The sequence below is a fragment of the Pan troglodytes genome, chromosome 14 (assembly GCF_028858775.2).
Source record: "Pan troglodytes isolate AG18354 chromosome 14, NHGRI_mPanTro3-v2.0_pri, whole genome shotgun sequence".
NCBI lineage: Eukaryota > Metazoa > Chordata > Mammalia > Primates > Hominidae > Pan > Pan troglodytes.
Window position 1 is genome coordinate 57,276,237 of NC_072412.2, and position 15,709 is coordinate 57,291,945.

General features: G+C 37.9%; 1 protein-coding gene across 6 annotated transcripts in view; it reads left to right on the forward strand.

Moving 5' to 3' along the window:
* The window catches only part of WDFY2 (WD repeat and FYVE domain containing 2), a 180,587-nt gene that overhangs the window by 105,350 nt on the left and 59,528 nt on the right, over positions 1-15,709 (forward strand). For all 6 annotated transcript variants that reach the window (XM_054664800.2, XM_063791867.1, XM_009426927.5 and 3 more), the window contains 1 exon segment: positions 12,433-12,487. In XM_054664800.2, the coding sequence (XP_054520775.1) occupies positions 12,433-12,487 (55 nt within the window).

Consider the following 15,709-nt stretch of genomic DNA (forward strand, 5'->3'; position numbering starts at 1 on the left):
GTAGTTTCTTTTGCTGTGCAGAAGCTCCTTAGTTTAATTAGATCCCGTTTGTCAATTTTGGCTTTTGTTGCCATTGCTTTTGGTGTTGTAGACATGAAGTCCTTGCCCATGCCTATGTCCTGAATGGTAATGCCTAGGTTTTCTTCTAGGGTTTTTATGGTTTTAGGTCTAACGTTTAAGTCTTTAATCCATCTTGAATTAATTTTTGTATAAGGTGTAAGGAAGGGATCCAGTTTCAGCTTTCTACTTATGGCTAGCCAGTTTTCCCAGCACCATTTATTAAATAGGGAATCCTTTCCTGATTTCTTGTTTTTGTCAGGTTTGTCAAAGATCAGATAGTTGTAGATATGCGGCGTTATTTCTGAGGTCTCTGTTCCGTTCCATTGATCTATATCTCTGTTTTGGTAGCAGTACCATGCTGTTTTGGTTACTGTAGCCTTGTAGTATAGTTTGAAGTCAGGTAGCGTGATGCCTCCAGCTTTGTTCTTTTGGCTTAGGATTGTCTTGGCGATGCGGGCTCTTTTTTGGTTCCATATTAACTTTAAAGTAGTTTTTTCCAATTCTGTGAAGAAAGTCATTGGTAGCTTGACCTTGGGCAGTATGGCCATTTTCATGATATTGATTCTTCCTACCCATGAGGATGGAATGTTCTTCCATTTGTTTGTATTCTCTTTTATTTCATTGAGCAGTGGTTTGTAGTTCTCCTTGAAGAGGTCCTTCACGTCCCTTGTAAGTTGGATTCCTAGGTATTTTATTCTCTTTGAAGCAATTGTGAATGGGAGTTCACTCATGATTTGGCTGTTTGTCTGTTATTGGTGTATAAGAATGCTTGTGATTTTTGTACATTGATTTTGTATCCTGAGACTTTGCTGAAGTTGCTTATCAGCTTAAGGACACTTTGGGCTGAGACAATGGGGTTTTCTAAATATACAATCATGTCATCTGCAAACAGGGACAATTTGACTTCCTCTTTTCCTAATCAAATACCCTTTATTTCCTTCTCCTGCCCAATTGCCCTGGCCAGAACTTCCAACACTATGTTGAATAGGAGTGGTGAGAGAGGGCATCCCTGTCTTGTGCCAGTTTTCAAAGGGAATGCTTCCAGTTTTTGCCCATTCAGTATGATATTGGCTGTAGGTTTGTCATAAATAGCTCTTATTATTTTGAGATACGTCCCATCAATACCTAATTTATTGAGAGTTTTTAGCATGAAGCGCTGTTGAATTTTGTCAAAGGCCTTTTCTGCATCTATTGAGATAATCATGTGGTTTTTGTCTTTGGTTCTGTTTATATGCTGGATTACATTTATTGATTTGCATATATTGAACCAGCCTTGCATCCCAGGGATGAAGCCCACTTGATCATGGTGGATAAGCTTTTTGATGTGTTGCTGGATTCGGTTTGCTGGTATTTTATTGAGGATTTTTGCATCAATGTTCATCAAGGATATTGGTCTAAAATTCTCTTTTTTGGTTGTGTCTCTGCCCGGCTTTGGTATCAGGATGATGCTGGCCTCATAAAATGAATTAGGGAGGATTCCCTCTTTTTCTATTGATTGGAATAGTTTCAGAAGGAATGGTACCAGTTCCTCCTTGTACCGCTGGTAGAATTCGGCTGTGAATCCATATGGTCCTGGATTCTTTTTGGTTGGTAAGCTATTGATTATTGCCACAATTTCAGAGCCTGTTATTGGTCTATTCAGAGATTCAACTTCTTCCTGGTTTAGTCTTGTGAGGGTGTATGTGTCGAGGAATTTATCCATTTCTTCTAGATTTTCTAGTTTATTCGTGTAGAGGTGTTTGTAGTATTCTCTGATGGTAGTTTGTATTTCTGTGGGATCGGTGGTGATATCCCCTTTATCATTTTTTATTGCATCTATTTGATTCTTCTCTCTTTTTTTCTTTATTAGTCTTGCTAGCAGTTTATCAATTTTGTTGATCCTTTCAAAAAACCAGCTCCTGGATTCATTAATTTTTTGAAGGGTTTTTTGTGTCTCTATTTCCTTCAGTTCTGCTCTGATTTTAGTTATTTCTTGCCTTCTGCTAGCTTTTGAATGTGTTTGCTCTTGCTTTTCTAGTTCTTTTAATTGTGATGTTAGGGTGTCAATTTTGGATCTTTCCTGCTTTCTCTTGTGGGCATTTAGTGCTATAAATTTCCCTCTACACACTGCTTTGAGTGTGTCCCAGAGATTCTGGTATGTTGTGTCTTTGTTTTCGTTGGTTTCAAAGAACATCATTATTTCTGCCTTCATTTCGTTATGTACCCAGTAGTCATTCAGGAGCAGGTTGTTCAGTTTCCATGTAGTTGAGTGGTTTTGAGTGAGTTTCTTAATCCTGAGTTCTAGTTTGATTGCACTGTGGTCTGAGAGACTGTTATAATTTCTGTTCTTTTACATTTGCTGAGGAGAGCTTTACTTCCACCTATGTGGTCAGTTTTGGAATAGGTGTGGTGTGGTGCTGAAAAAAATGTATATTCTGTTGATTTGGGGTGGAGAGTTCTGTAGATGTCTATTAGGTCTGCTTGGTGCAGAGCTGAGTTCAATTCCTGGGTATCCTTGTTAACTTTCTGTCTCATTGATCTGTCTAATGTTGACAGTGGGGTGTTCAAGTCTCCCATTATTATTGTGTGGGAGTCTAAGTCTCTTTATAGGTCACTCAGGACTTGCTTTATGAATCTGGCTACTTCTGTATTGGTTGCATATATATTTAGGATAGTTAGCTCTTCTTGTTGAATTGATCCCTTTACCATTATGTAGTGGCCTTCTTTGTCTCTTTTGATCTTTGTTGGTTTTAAAGTCTGTTTTATCAGAGACTAGGATTGCAACCCTTGCCTTTTTTTTGTTTTCCATTTGCTTGGTAGGTCTTCCTCCATCCTTTTATTTTGAGCCTATGTGTGTCTCTGCACGTGAGATGGGTTTCCTGAATACAGCACACTGATGGGTCTTGACTCTTTATCCAGTTTGCCAGTCTGTGTCTTTTAATTGGAGCATTTAGTCCATTTACATTTAAAGTTAATATTGTTATGTGTGAATTTGATCCTGTCATTATGATGTTAGCTGGTTATTTTGCTCGTTACTTGATGCAGTTTCTTCCTAGCCTTGATGGTCTTTACAATTTGGCATGATTTTGCAGTGGCCGGTACTGGTTGTTCCTTTCCATGTTTAGTGCTTCCTTCAGGAGCTCTTGTAGGGCAGGCCTGGTGGTGACAAAATCTCTCAGCATTTGCTTGTCTGTAAAGTATTTTATTTCTCCTTCACTTATGAAGTTTAGTTTGGCTGGATATGAAATTCTGGGTTGAAAATTCTTTTCTTTAAGAATGTTGAATATTGGCCCCCAGCCTCTTCTGGCTTATAGTTTCTGCCCAGAGATCCGCTGTTAGTCTGATGGGCTTCTGTTTGTGGGTAACCCGACCTTTCTCTCTGGCTGCCCTTAACATTTTTTCCTTCATTTCAACTTTGGTGAATGTGACAATTATGTGTCTTGGAGTTGCTCTTCTTGAGGAGTATCTTTGTGGCGTTCTCTGTATTTCCTGAATCTGAAAGTTGGCCTGCCTTGCTAGATTGGGGAAGTTCTCCTGGATAATATCCTGCAGAGTGTTTTCCAACTTGGTTCCATTCTCCTTGTCACTTTCAGGTACACCAATCAGACGTAGATTTGGTCTTTTCACATAGTGCCATATTTCTTGGAGGCTTTGTTCGTTTTTTTTTATTCTTTTTTCTCTAAACTTCCCTTCTCACTTCATTTCATTCATTTGATCTTCCATCACTGATACCCTTTCTTCCAGTTGATCGCGTCGGCTCTTGAGGCTTCTGCATTCTTCACGTAGTTCTCGAGCCTTGGCTTTCAGCTCCATCAGCTCCTTTAAGCACTTCTCTGTATTGGTTATTCTAGTTATACATTCGTTTAAATTTTTTTCAAAGTTTTCAACTTCTTTGCCTTTGGTTTGAATTTCCTCCTGTAGCTTGGAGTAGTTTGATCGTCTGAAGCCTTCTTCTCTCAGCTCGTCAAAGGTATTCTCTGTCCAGCTTTGTTCCGTTGCTGGTGAGGAGCTGCGTTCCTTTGGAGGAGGAGAGGCGCTCTGCTTTTTAGAGTTTCCAGTTTTTCTGTTCTGTTTTTTCCCCATCTTTGTGGTTTTATCTACTTTTGGTCTTTGATGATGGTGATGTACAGATGGGTTTTTGGTGTGGATGTCCTTTCTGTTTGTTAGTTTTCCTTCTAACAGACAGGACCCTCAGCTGTAGGTCTGTTGCAGTTTGCTAGAGGTCCACTCCAGACCCTGTTTGCCTGGGTACCAGCAGCGATGGCTGGAGAACAGCGGATTTTCATGAACCGGGAATGCTGCTGTCTGATTGTTCCTCTGGATGTTTTGTCTCAGAGGAGTACCCGGCCGTGTGAGGTGTCAGTCTGCCCCTACTGGGGGGTGCCTCCCAGTTAGGCTGCTCGGGGGTCAGGGGTCAGGGACCCACTTGAGGAGGCAGTCTGTCTGTTCTCAGATCTCTAGCTGTGTGCTGGGAGAACCACTGCTCTCTTCAAAGCTGTCAGACAGGGACATTTAAGTCTGCAGAGGTTACTGCTGTCTTTTTGTTTGTCTGCCCCCAGAGGTGTAGCCTACAGAGGCAGGCAGGCCTCCTTGAGCTGTGGTGGGTTCCACCCAGTTGGAGCTTCCGGGCTGCTTTGTTTACCTAAGCAAGCCTGGGCAATGGTGGGCGCCCCTCCCCCAGCCTCGCTGCCGCCTTGCAGTTTGATCTCAGACTGCTGTGCTAGCAATCAGCGAGACTCCGTGGGCATAGGACCCTCTGAGCCAGGTGCAGGATATAATCTCCTGGTGCACCGTTTTTTAAGCCCGTCAGAAAAGCGCAGTATTGGGGTGGGAGTGACCCGATTTTCCAGGTGCCGTCTGTCACCCCTTTCTTTGACTGGGAAAGGGAACTCCCTGACCCCTTGCGCTTCCCGAGTGAGGCAATGCCTCACCCTGCTTCGGCTAGTGCAGGGTGCGCTGCACCCACTATCCTGCACCCACTGTCTGGCACTCCCTAGTGAGGTGAACCCAGTACCTCAGATGGAAATGCAGAAATCACCCATTTTCTGCATCGCTGACGCTGGGAGCTGTAGACCGGAGCTGTTCCTTTTCGGCCATCTTGGCTCCAGCCCCCAGTCAAAATTGTTAATATGATTTTTCTTTTTTGCTATTAAAAAGATTATTTATGTTCATCTGGCTACAATTTTCTTTAAGAAAAGAATTTAGGAGCACATAGCCTTTATACTAACATATAAGTTGTATCTACTATAATTAAATCATTTTGGTTCCGGCAAAGGAATAAAACAGGGTTGGAGAACCCCCAAACAGACTCAGTTCATTGAAAGCAAATAAAATATGGTAAAGATGACCACAAGTCAGTGTGAATGGGAAAAATTATTAAACAAATGGTGTGCTGGAGCAGTTGGTTTGCTTTTAAGAAAAAGATCGATTTTAATTCGCACCTCTTGTCTTATACCAAAATTAATTCCAGGAGCATGAAGCAGCATTACATGTAAGTAAAGCCTTAAAAAAGAAAAAGAAAAACTAGAAGTCAGTTGACTGGACATTTATAAACAATCTATCAAGAAGAATGTTGTAAGCTTAAAAGAATGGAAGTCATAAACGAAAATATTATTATATTTAACTACATAAAATGCAGAACTTCCCAGCATTAAGAGAAACTACTTAAATACAGTTTTTTAAAAGCAAGAAATAGTTCCGTGGAATATGACAGAGAAAGGAAAATATCCTCAGTCCATGACAATCGTATGCAAATAGATAAGAAAAACAATAAAATCCTGTAGATAGAAAAGTCATGAAAGAGGAAATACTAAGGGCCAGTAAACATTTTAAGGTGTTAAAATGTTTTAATTCTATTTTTATCTAAGTTGTAGTAATTTTAGAATATACGTATCAGCTAGAATTAAATAAAGTAGGCACTCTAGAATACTAATGGAAAGGACATAAATTGGCACAAACTGTTTAGAAAAAATATTGGTAATATTCAGAGCTTTAGAAATATTTTTCCTTTATGTCAATAGTTTCGTTTCTAGAAAACCATCCAAAGAAAATAATATAAATATACACAAAGATTATTCGTAAGGATATTCCTGTTTTTATAATAATAAAACATTGGTGTCTTAGAAATGTAACAGACCGGATGCAGTGACTCACGCCTATAATCCCAGCACTTTCGGAAGGCTGAGGCAGGCAGATTGCTGGAGCTCAGGAGTTCAAGAGCAGCCTGGGTAACATGGTAAAACGCCGTGTCTACAAAAAATACAAAAGTTAGCCAGGTGTGGTGGCTTGTGCCTGTAGTCCCAGCTACTCAGGAGGCTGAGGGGGGATGATCATTTGAGCTTAGGAGGTTGAGGCTGCAGTGAGCTGTGTTCACGCCACTACACTCCAGCCTGGGTGACAAAGCAAGATCCTGCCTCAAAAAAAAAAAAAAAAAAAAATGAAATGTAACAGTTAAAGACTAATTAGGTAAAATTCTTTATTGCCTTCCAATGGGATATTATGTAGCCATTAAAATTCACTGTTTCAAAAAATAGGTAGTGACATGAGAAATGCCCATCTAATAGTGTTAAGTTAAAAAGGAGAGCTACAAAACATCATCAGTAGTACTACTATTCCAATTGTATGTGTTTCTGTGTATACACGGGGAAAAGCTTAAGAAGCTGAATTCTAATTCTTCAATTATAATTGTTCAATATCTTCCAAAAGATTTAAAGAAAAGCTTCTTAATCCATTTTTTTAAATTAGCTCTCATAGAGTACTTATTATGTGACAGGCACTGCTTTAAAATGCTTTATAAATAATAACTCAGTCCTCATACAGTCTTATGAGGCTAGTACACAGAAGGAAAGTGAAGCACAGAGCTCTTGAGCAACTTGTCAAGATCATTTAACAAGTATGTGTTTTAGCTCGGATTTAAACTGGACAATTTGGTTCCAGTGTCCAAGCTCTTAACCACCGTACTTTGCTATCTTTAAACCAGAACCCAATGAAGATAGCACCAAAATGGAAAACTATAGACCAATAATAATCTTAAATGTATGTGTAAAAATTCTTACTGAATATTAGCATATCAAATCCAGTAGTGTATCAAAGGAAGAATACATCAGGGCAAGTTTGAATTCTTTCAAGAAGTTAAGAATGGGTCAATATCAGAAAACTGTTTAACAATAATCAATTACTTTTATAAGTTGAAGGATTTTAACAGATTTTGTTTAATAGATATCAAGAACAAATTCCATTCAATTTAATTAAATTTGGCAGCTACTCTTAAAAATTCCAGATAAAACTAAAATAGCAGTGATTACCTAATCTTGGTCAGGGTTTAGGTAAGTCAACAACAGATACCGTGTTAAATGCTGCATTAGCATACTAATGCTATTAATACATGTGTATCCCAAAACCAAGAGCTATTTTCATTATGTGTGAGAAGTAATTCATTGAAAATTGAAATGGGGTTGGGGGAAATGCCATTTAAACTATTAAGGAAAAATTGTATATAAGTACTTGAGTATATTACAGTTAAAATATTATTCCTTCCCAAATTAAAACTTAAAAGATACAATGCAATTTTAACTCATAATGCCATGGTTGTTTGTTAAGTAAAAAAAAAAAAATTTCAGTACTACGAAAGATGTAATAAAATTCAAAGGCAGACTGTTAGGAGAGAAAATACTGTCAATTCACATATTAAACAAAGGATAACTATCCCTAATAATCAAAGAATTTCTACAATTTAGTAAGACAATTACAAATGCAATAGACAAAAAGAACCAAAGGATATGCCTGGACCACATCATATATACTGCCTCAGATTTTCTTGATTGTACTTGTTTCCTGGGCTCTCTTGGCACCTTGTTCCACCCTGAGGCCAAAGCCCAGAGGATCTGGTTCCCCTGCTACTTCTGAATTACATGAAGCACAGCTCTGCAAGGCCACAGATCTGACTTCCCCAGTGGCTGCAACAGGGCTAGGTGGTACAACTTTCTACAAGGAGGGAGAAATTAGATTCATATGGAGCTATGATTAAAATGCAAAGGGATATGGGAGACAGCTGGCAGATAAATTCCCTCTCCATCCCTCCCTTCAGTGGATTTTTCCAAAACCTGGTGTTTCACTTCTGTCTGTCCAGAGACTTCCTGAATGCTGGAGAAGCAGCTGGGCATCTTGTGAAACTCAGGCGAGCTTGGTAATGCATCACCGTCTTTCTCCACTTTGCTTTGCTTTACCCTCACTTACTACTGCCGATATTGCACCTTCAAATAAAGCATTAGACTTATGCTTTGCTTCACGCTGTTTTTCAGAGAACCAGGCTACAGCAGAATTTGAACAGAAAATTCATAAAACAAGAAATGAATGAAAATAGCCAATAACCAAAAAGTTATCCAGCTGATAGTGTAATGAACATAAACCACAATGAGATACCCTCTTGTTTCACACATCAGTTTGGCAAAAATTGAAAAGATGAATAGCATCCAGTGCTGATAAGATGTGGGAAAATATGCTGTCAAATGAAGATGGGGGTAGGTGAGAGAGTGCATGGCTGCATGCTTCCTGGAAAGTAATCTGGCGGTGTTTATTAAGACATTAAATGTACATAATATTTGAGCCAGCGTATCTTCTACATAGACATTAGTTCATATGGATATACTTGCAAAGACCTTTCTCAAAGTATTGCTATAATTGTAAATTATAGCAGACAAATGGAATGTCCACTTAAAATGTGAAGTACTTGAATAAAGTTTGGCATATCCATTTTATGGAATATTATACAGCCATCAGAAAGAATAAGTTAGAACTATGTGCTTCTGAAAAATAGTGCTCTGCTGTATTTTAGGTGAAAACAGAAAGTTACAGAATAATATCTATACTGTGATCCTGTTTTTATACAACAAAAAAGTATATATGTTCATATATGTTTGTATAAGTGTTTTAAAAAAAGACATGGAGGGATACGCCAGACTGTTAACATTGGTTGCCTCACAAGGGTGAGATTGAAGGTGAAGACAGTTGTTAGCTTTTTGCTTGTATATCCTATATTGTTTGATGTATTACAGTGAGCATTACAAACAACTAAGTGATAGATGGGTGGACAGCTGAATGGAAAGAAGGAAGGATAGAAATAATAAAAAAAGAAGGAATAGAAACTATTTTATCCAAAATATTTCAGATGTGTATATCTTTGATCTAATTTCTTTTGAACTTTGGTTGGTCAATCCTAACAAAGTAATTGCAGCCAAACCTTTACATTTTAATTGTTCGTGAGTATTAACAGATAAAATCTTTTAAAAACTCAATTTGGCCATGTCTATCAAAATTTCAATGGTCATACTCTCTGATCCAACAATTCTTCTCGGGCTTTTATTTTATAGAAATACTGCTGGAGACATATAAAGATATAATACATTTAATGTAATATTTTCAGTAAGGAAAACTAGAAACAAAGATTCATCAATAAAGGAATATTAAAGTAATATTATGGTCAGGCGTGGTGGCTCATGCCTGTAATCCCAGCACTTTGGGAGGCCGAGACAGGCAGATCACCTGAGGTCGGGGGTTCAAGACCAGCCTGACCAACATGGGGAAACCCTGTCTCTACTAAAAATACAATAAATTAGCCGGGCGTGGTGGCACATGCCTGTAATCCCAACTACTCGGGAGGCTGAGGTGGGAGAATCGCTTGAACCCAGGAGGCGGAGGTTGCGGTGGGCCGAGATCGCACCATTGCACTCCAGCCTGGGCAACAAGAGCAAAGCTCTGTCTCAAAAAAAAAAAAAAAAAAAAAGAATGTTATACTACATCCTATGCAGTCATCAAAAAGAATGAAGTTGATGAGTATGTACTCATGTGGAATTGTATGCATGAACTGTGAAAAGAAAACAGCATTGCCAAGTAGTTTTAATGTTTTGTTTTATTATATGTTATTACAACTGTACGTTCCATAATACTTATCTTTGAGAAATGGTATCACAAGGGATTTTTAGTGTTTATTTTTCTTACATTTCTTAGAGTAGTATATTGTGTTTCTATGATCAAAAAAGTAATAACAAGGCTGGGTGTGGTGGCTCACGCCTGTAATCCCAGCACTTTGGGAACCCGAGGCAGGCGGATCACGAGGTCAGGAGTTCCAGACCAGCCTGACCAACATGGTGAAACCCTGTCTCCACTAAAAATACAAAAATTAGCCAGGCATGGTGGCACGTACCTGTAGTCTCAGCTACTCAGGAGGCTGAGGCAGGAGAATCACTTGAACCCAGGAGGTGGAGGTTGCAGTGAGCCAAGATCACGCCACTGCACTCCAGCCTGGGTGACAGAGCAAGATTCCATCTCAAAAAAAAAAAAAGTAATAACAAAAGCTGACAAAATCTAAATTTTCTCCATAATTATATGTTTTTATTATCATAGGAAAAATAAATGACCAAGAAATTAGGTTTACCAATGCAGTGAACTGGTAATTTTATTTTTAATGTATATATTAAATCCTAAATGCAAACCTCTATTACGTTGTGTTATTTTATACCTTACATTGTTTTGAAAGGAATTGAGGTATCTTTTGACCAGGTCAGAGAACCATTTCAGTATATTCAAAATAATATGAACAATATGAACTCAGAAAACACTTGGCCAGATAACAATTGTCTTTAATAAATTTATTTGTGTATGTGTCATGATATTTGGGACCCTGTAAAGTTGGGGGTCAGGGTCAAGGTCCTGTTGCCTGTGATTAAAAGTTGCTAGTGAATTGTTGCTTAGGCACCTTCCAGGTTTCCTTACCCACACTATAAGCACTTTATAGGCCAGCTACTTTACTTCTTTAAAAATTAGTCTGCTCTGGCCAGGTGCGGTGGTGCACACCTGTAATCCCAGCACTTTGGGAGGCCGAGGCGGGCGGATCACCTGAGGTCAGGAGTTCAAGACCAGCCTGGCCAACATGGTAAAACCCCATGTCTACTAAAAATACCAAAATTAGCTGCGCATGGTGGCACGCACCTATAATCCCAGCTACTAGGGAGGCTGAGGCAGGATAATTACTTGAACCTGGGAGGCAGAGGTTGCAGTGAGCCAGGATCGCGCCACTGCACTCCAACCGGGCAACAGAGCAAGACTCTGTCAAAAAAAAAAGAAAAAAAATGAGTCTGCTGTGTCCAATTGTAGGTCTAACTCTTCCAAAACAAGAAGTGGATGTAGTGCCACTCCTTGAAGAAATAATGATATGAATTTTTAAAGTGACAAGTTGAATAATGTTATTACTGAGAAAATCATGGTGAAGAAAATTCATTTGTAGATAAGCTTCTTAAAGGGGGCTGGAATGGAAAAATGAATAAGCAAAGGAACTTTATTGCTTTGTATATTCTCTCACATCATCTCCTACTTTACCTTTGTGATGTTTATCACAATAAAATAATATTTCCTTCTAAAAAATTACACAAACTACTAAACTCAGGAAGACCTGGATAGCAAGTAAGGCATTTAGGTGTCTGTCTTCCCATCCCCCTTTTTTTAAGTTATCAAAGAAAAATCCTGTATGCTTCCAAATATTTTGAAAAGATTAATTGCATTGTTTCTAAACTCAGATGTAGGCAACAATTTATTATACTTTGCAGCTTTCCTTATGTTTTATAATATACTCTTAAAGAATACCTGGATATTTTGCATTTGAATGAAGTCTAAGGACTCAAAACCTGGCTGGATCTCATAAACAATCAGCTTCTACGTACAGGTCACTGTATATGCAGATGCATGGGTGAAACAACAGACACTTATGTGTCCCCACAAAGGGTATATATAATGCGCGATACAGAAACTGATTTTTTCAATAAATTTGACATTCAGACTAATCTCATTACATTGAGAAGTGCCTTTGTGTGACCATTATTAATTACCTACTGTGCCAAGGTACTGTGCCCGGTGTCCTGGGGATACAGGGATGAGTAAGATGCAACCTTCAGATGCTTGTAGTAAGTAAGGGGAAATAAATTACTAATCTTAGAAAAATAATCTTTAAAATATCTAATTTATTTCTGTAGCAGAAATGCCATCCGTTTCCTTACTGGTTAGAGCCTTGCAAATTTTTAGCTGTGGCACCCTTGAAAGAAAAATATTTTGAATTAGGTTTATCTTCAAAATTGACCAGTATCAAGATGCTGAACTGATCTGGTTTTCTTCTTGTGCATACACAAAAAGTCAACACTTATAAGGTAAAATTATGATAACTGCATTGGATCATAATTTTGATTGTTACTTTTAAAAGGGTACAAAAATTCTGAGTTGATGGGCAAAATACTAATGTTGGATGTAATCGTCATGACAATTTGCTTTATTCAATCTGGTTTTACCAAATATAGTCATTCACTTAAAGAATTTATTTTTGTTTAATATTTTTCTTTTCTTTTACAGGAGTTTATATTGTCAGAAGATTATAACAAGATGACTCCTGTGAAAAACTATCAAGGTAGGGAGTGAGAGGAGTACCTTCATTACCCAGATTCTAAAATACTTCTTGGTGGTTTTCACTGCCACAAGAGAATACGTACTTTACAATCATCAGGGAAAGAAAACAGAGCAACCTTTTGAGTGAATGTTATCCCTGTGTTTTGAATTAAGAAACTGAGGCCCAATGAGGTTGGGTGGCTTGCCTGGGGTTCTAATTAAGTGCAGAGCCAGATCAGGTCAGCTTGACTCCCAAACCCACAGCCTTTGTCTTCCTACTATACCATGCTGCTTTGCAACAGTACAGCAGGTTTAGAAAGTGGGTCCAGTAAAAAGCTGCCTTAATAGGACTCATCTTGTATTTGGTTAAATGTTTTAAAAGTGCTCAGAGTGTGTTGTCCAAGGGGAAGACTTGTGGTTTTATCATGTCTTCAACATTGACAGGCCATCTGACAACAATTTTTGGAAGGGATTTCTTTATTCAGACTAACAATGTTGTGGAACCAGAAAGTTTGAGGTAGACCTTTTAACACTTAGAGGTCATTTCCTCCAATTCTCTTGACTCGCCTTTAATGAGAGGATGATCATCCAGCCTCTACTTTAGTACCTCCAGAGACACAGGAACCATTATGATTTTGGAAAATTCTAAGCATTAAGTTCTTTATTTTAAAATTTGGAGCTAAAATTTATTTCTCTTTATTCTTTAATTTTCTCACATATCATTCATCAAATATTTATTGAGTGTCTATTGTGTTCTGGTAACAGAATTGTAATAGTGAACCAGACATGTATAGTATCTGTGCATAAGCAGTTTATAATCATGGAGAGGATACGGATGGTAAGCAGGCCATTAAAACATTGTGTGATAAGTGATAAATGTTCCTCTATTGGTGTTTGCTTAGCCTGTTGGACCTACAGAAACTGAGTACAATCTCTCTTACACATGACAATCTTTCAGTTATTTTAAAACAGCAGTGAAAGTTTCTGCCCCTTCCCTTCTGTCTCCTGTTTCAATCTTGAGTGTTCTGCTCTCACTTCTCTTTTCCAGCCTATATATTTTACATCTGTAATTTTTATTTTAAGTTACCTGAGCCTTTATTCTTTAAAACAGTTTTTACATGTATCCTATAAATATATGCAATTATTATTTATCAAGTTTTAAAAATACATTACTTAAAAAAATTTTTTTAATTGGCTTGGTCACATATTTGGGATATCATATGGTACCTTTAAGACCATTTGAAAATATGATACCCTGTGGTAGGTAACCTTTAAGATGGTTCCTAATGATCATTGCCTCCTGGAATTTACCCTGTACCTCCAGTGTGGGCTAGACCTAGAATATGGCAAGTGATGGATATCACTTCTGAGATTAGGTTACAAAGATACCAAAACTTCCACCTTGTTTGCCCACTCTGTGCTTTTGTGTGCTTGCTCTGATGAAAGCCAGCTGCCATGTTGTGAGCTGCCCTGTGGAGAAGCCCACGTGCTGAGGAACTGAGGGAGGCCTTGTCAACAGCCAGTAAGGGACTGACACCCTAGTTTAATAGCCCACAAGGAACTGAATCCAGCCAGTACTATGTAAGAGAGTTCGGAAGCAGATTCTCCCCATCAAGGTTTCAGATGAGACTACAGTTCCATTCCACACCTTGATTCCATCCTGTGAGAGACTTTTTGACAGAGGCATGCAGCTAAACTGCACCAATACTTCAGACTCTGAGATAATTAACATTTACTGTTTTAAGGCACTAAGTTTTGGGGTAATCTGTTACACAACAATAGGTAACTAATACATGCATGTAATCTGATAAGTACAAAATTATATTTCCCTTCTCTCTTTTCCTGAGCACTGTTCTTATATAGGGTGAATTTCTGGCAGCCATTTTACACTGTGGGCTCATGTGGAGCAATCAACTCAAGCTCCTCCACAGTTCTCACTTGAATTGTTTGTTTTTTTCTTTGTTTTTTTTTTTAATTTTTAATTTTTATGGGTTGATAGTAGGTATATATATTTGTGGGGTATATGTGACATTTTGATAGAGGCATGAAATACATAATAATCACGTAAGGGTAGATGGGGTATCTGTCGCCTCAAGTATTTATCCTTCATGTCACCAACAATCCAATTATACTCTTTTAGTTATTTTAAAATGTATTGAGTTATTTTAAAGCTATATCTTCAGTACTTTTGAAGCTGTTTCTTGTTTTTATTTTTGTTTTTAGCCTAAATGCTGGACTTTACATCCTGTTATTCACAATCTCATTTTATTTAGCCCATCACCTCAGCTTACCAAGATATTTAGAAATCCCAGTTGTCATTAAATATATTAATTTCTGACTAATTTTGTGTTTTTCTTAAATGTATAAGCATAACATGCCATTTCCTATGTCTTTGTTAAAATAATGTTTGGCCTCACAGGTATACGTATAATGAGCATATCACTAGAAACTTCTCTTCATATGCCATTATTCTTTGAGTCTCTTAATATTTCATATAAGTTCATTTTATCTACAGAGGATTACAAAAAATTGATAACTAGAGTACTATGGAAACCTATTCTCCACAAATTCCTGGAGATAATGATAAAGTGACACTTCGTGTTGTTTTTGTCATTCTTCTTAATACAATACTAGGCTCATGGGAGAGACAAATAAAAAAATTTCTATGAGCCAGAACCAAAGAGAGAACTAAAACTCAGAGTGATACACATATAATCTGTCATTGCAGCTGTCTTGGGGAGATGGAGAACCAGTAAGAGATAGATACTTGTGTATGAACATGCACTTGGGGACAAGAAATAAGGCCTAGGGCCTGAGTGAGATGAAAAATTGGAACTGAGATTTCCATAAAAGGCTGAATCTCATAAAGGACTGTACCCCCATAGAAAGAGGAACAAGACTTTCCACTAATTGGCCCTGAAGACTACAAGGAAATTTATTCCTGACCCCAACTCTGGATAGAGGATGAAATTTTACCTCGATAAATCAAAACCTGAACTGAAAACTTTTGAGTTTGGAATATAAATTTTAACCAGTTATAACATGCTGGAACTCCATGTTAAGAAATTAACATAAAGTTGGTCCTTGGCCCATAAGACCCCACGGTTACTTGCTAGAAATGAATGCAAGCTCTTTTCAGTTAGACGAATTTCACAAAGGCCCTACAACAAAAACAAGCACTGCTTAAGATGAATTCTTCATTTTTTTTAAATTGTAAAACTAACAAGCAATCAATCCACCATGA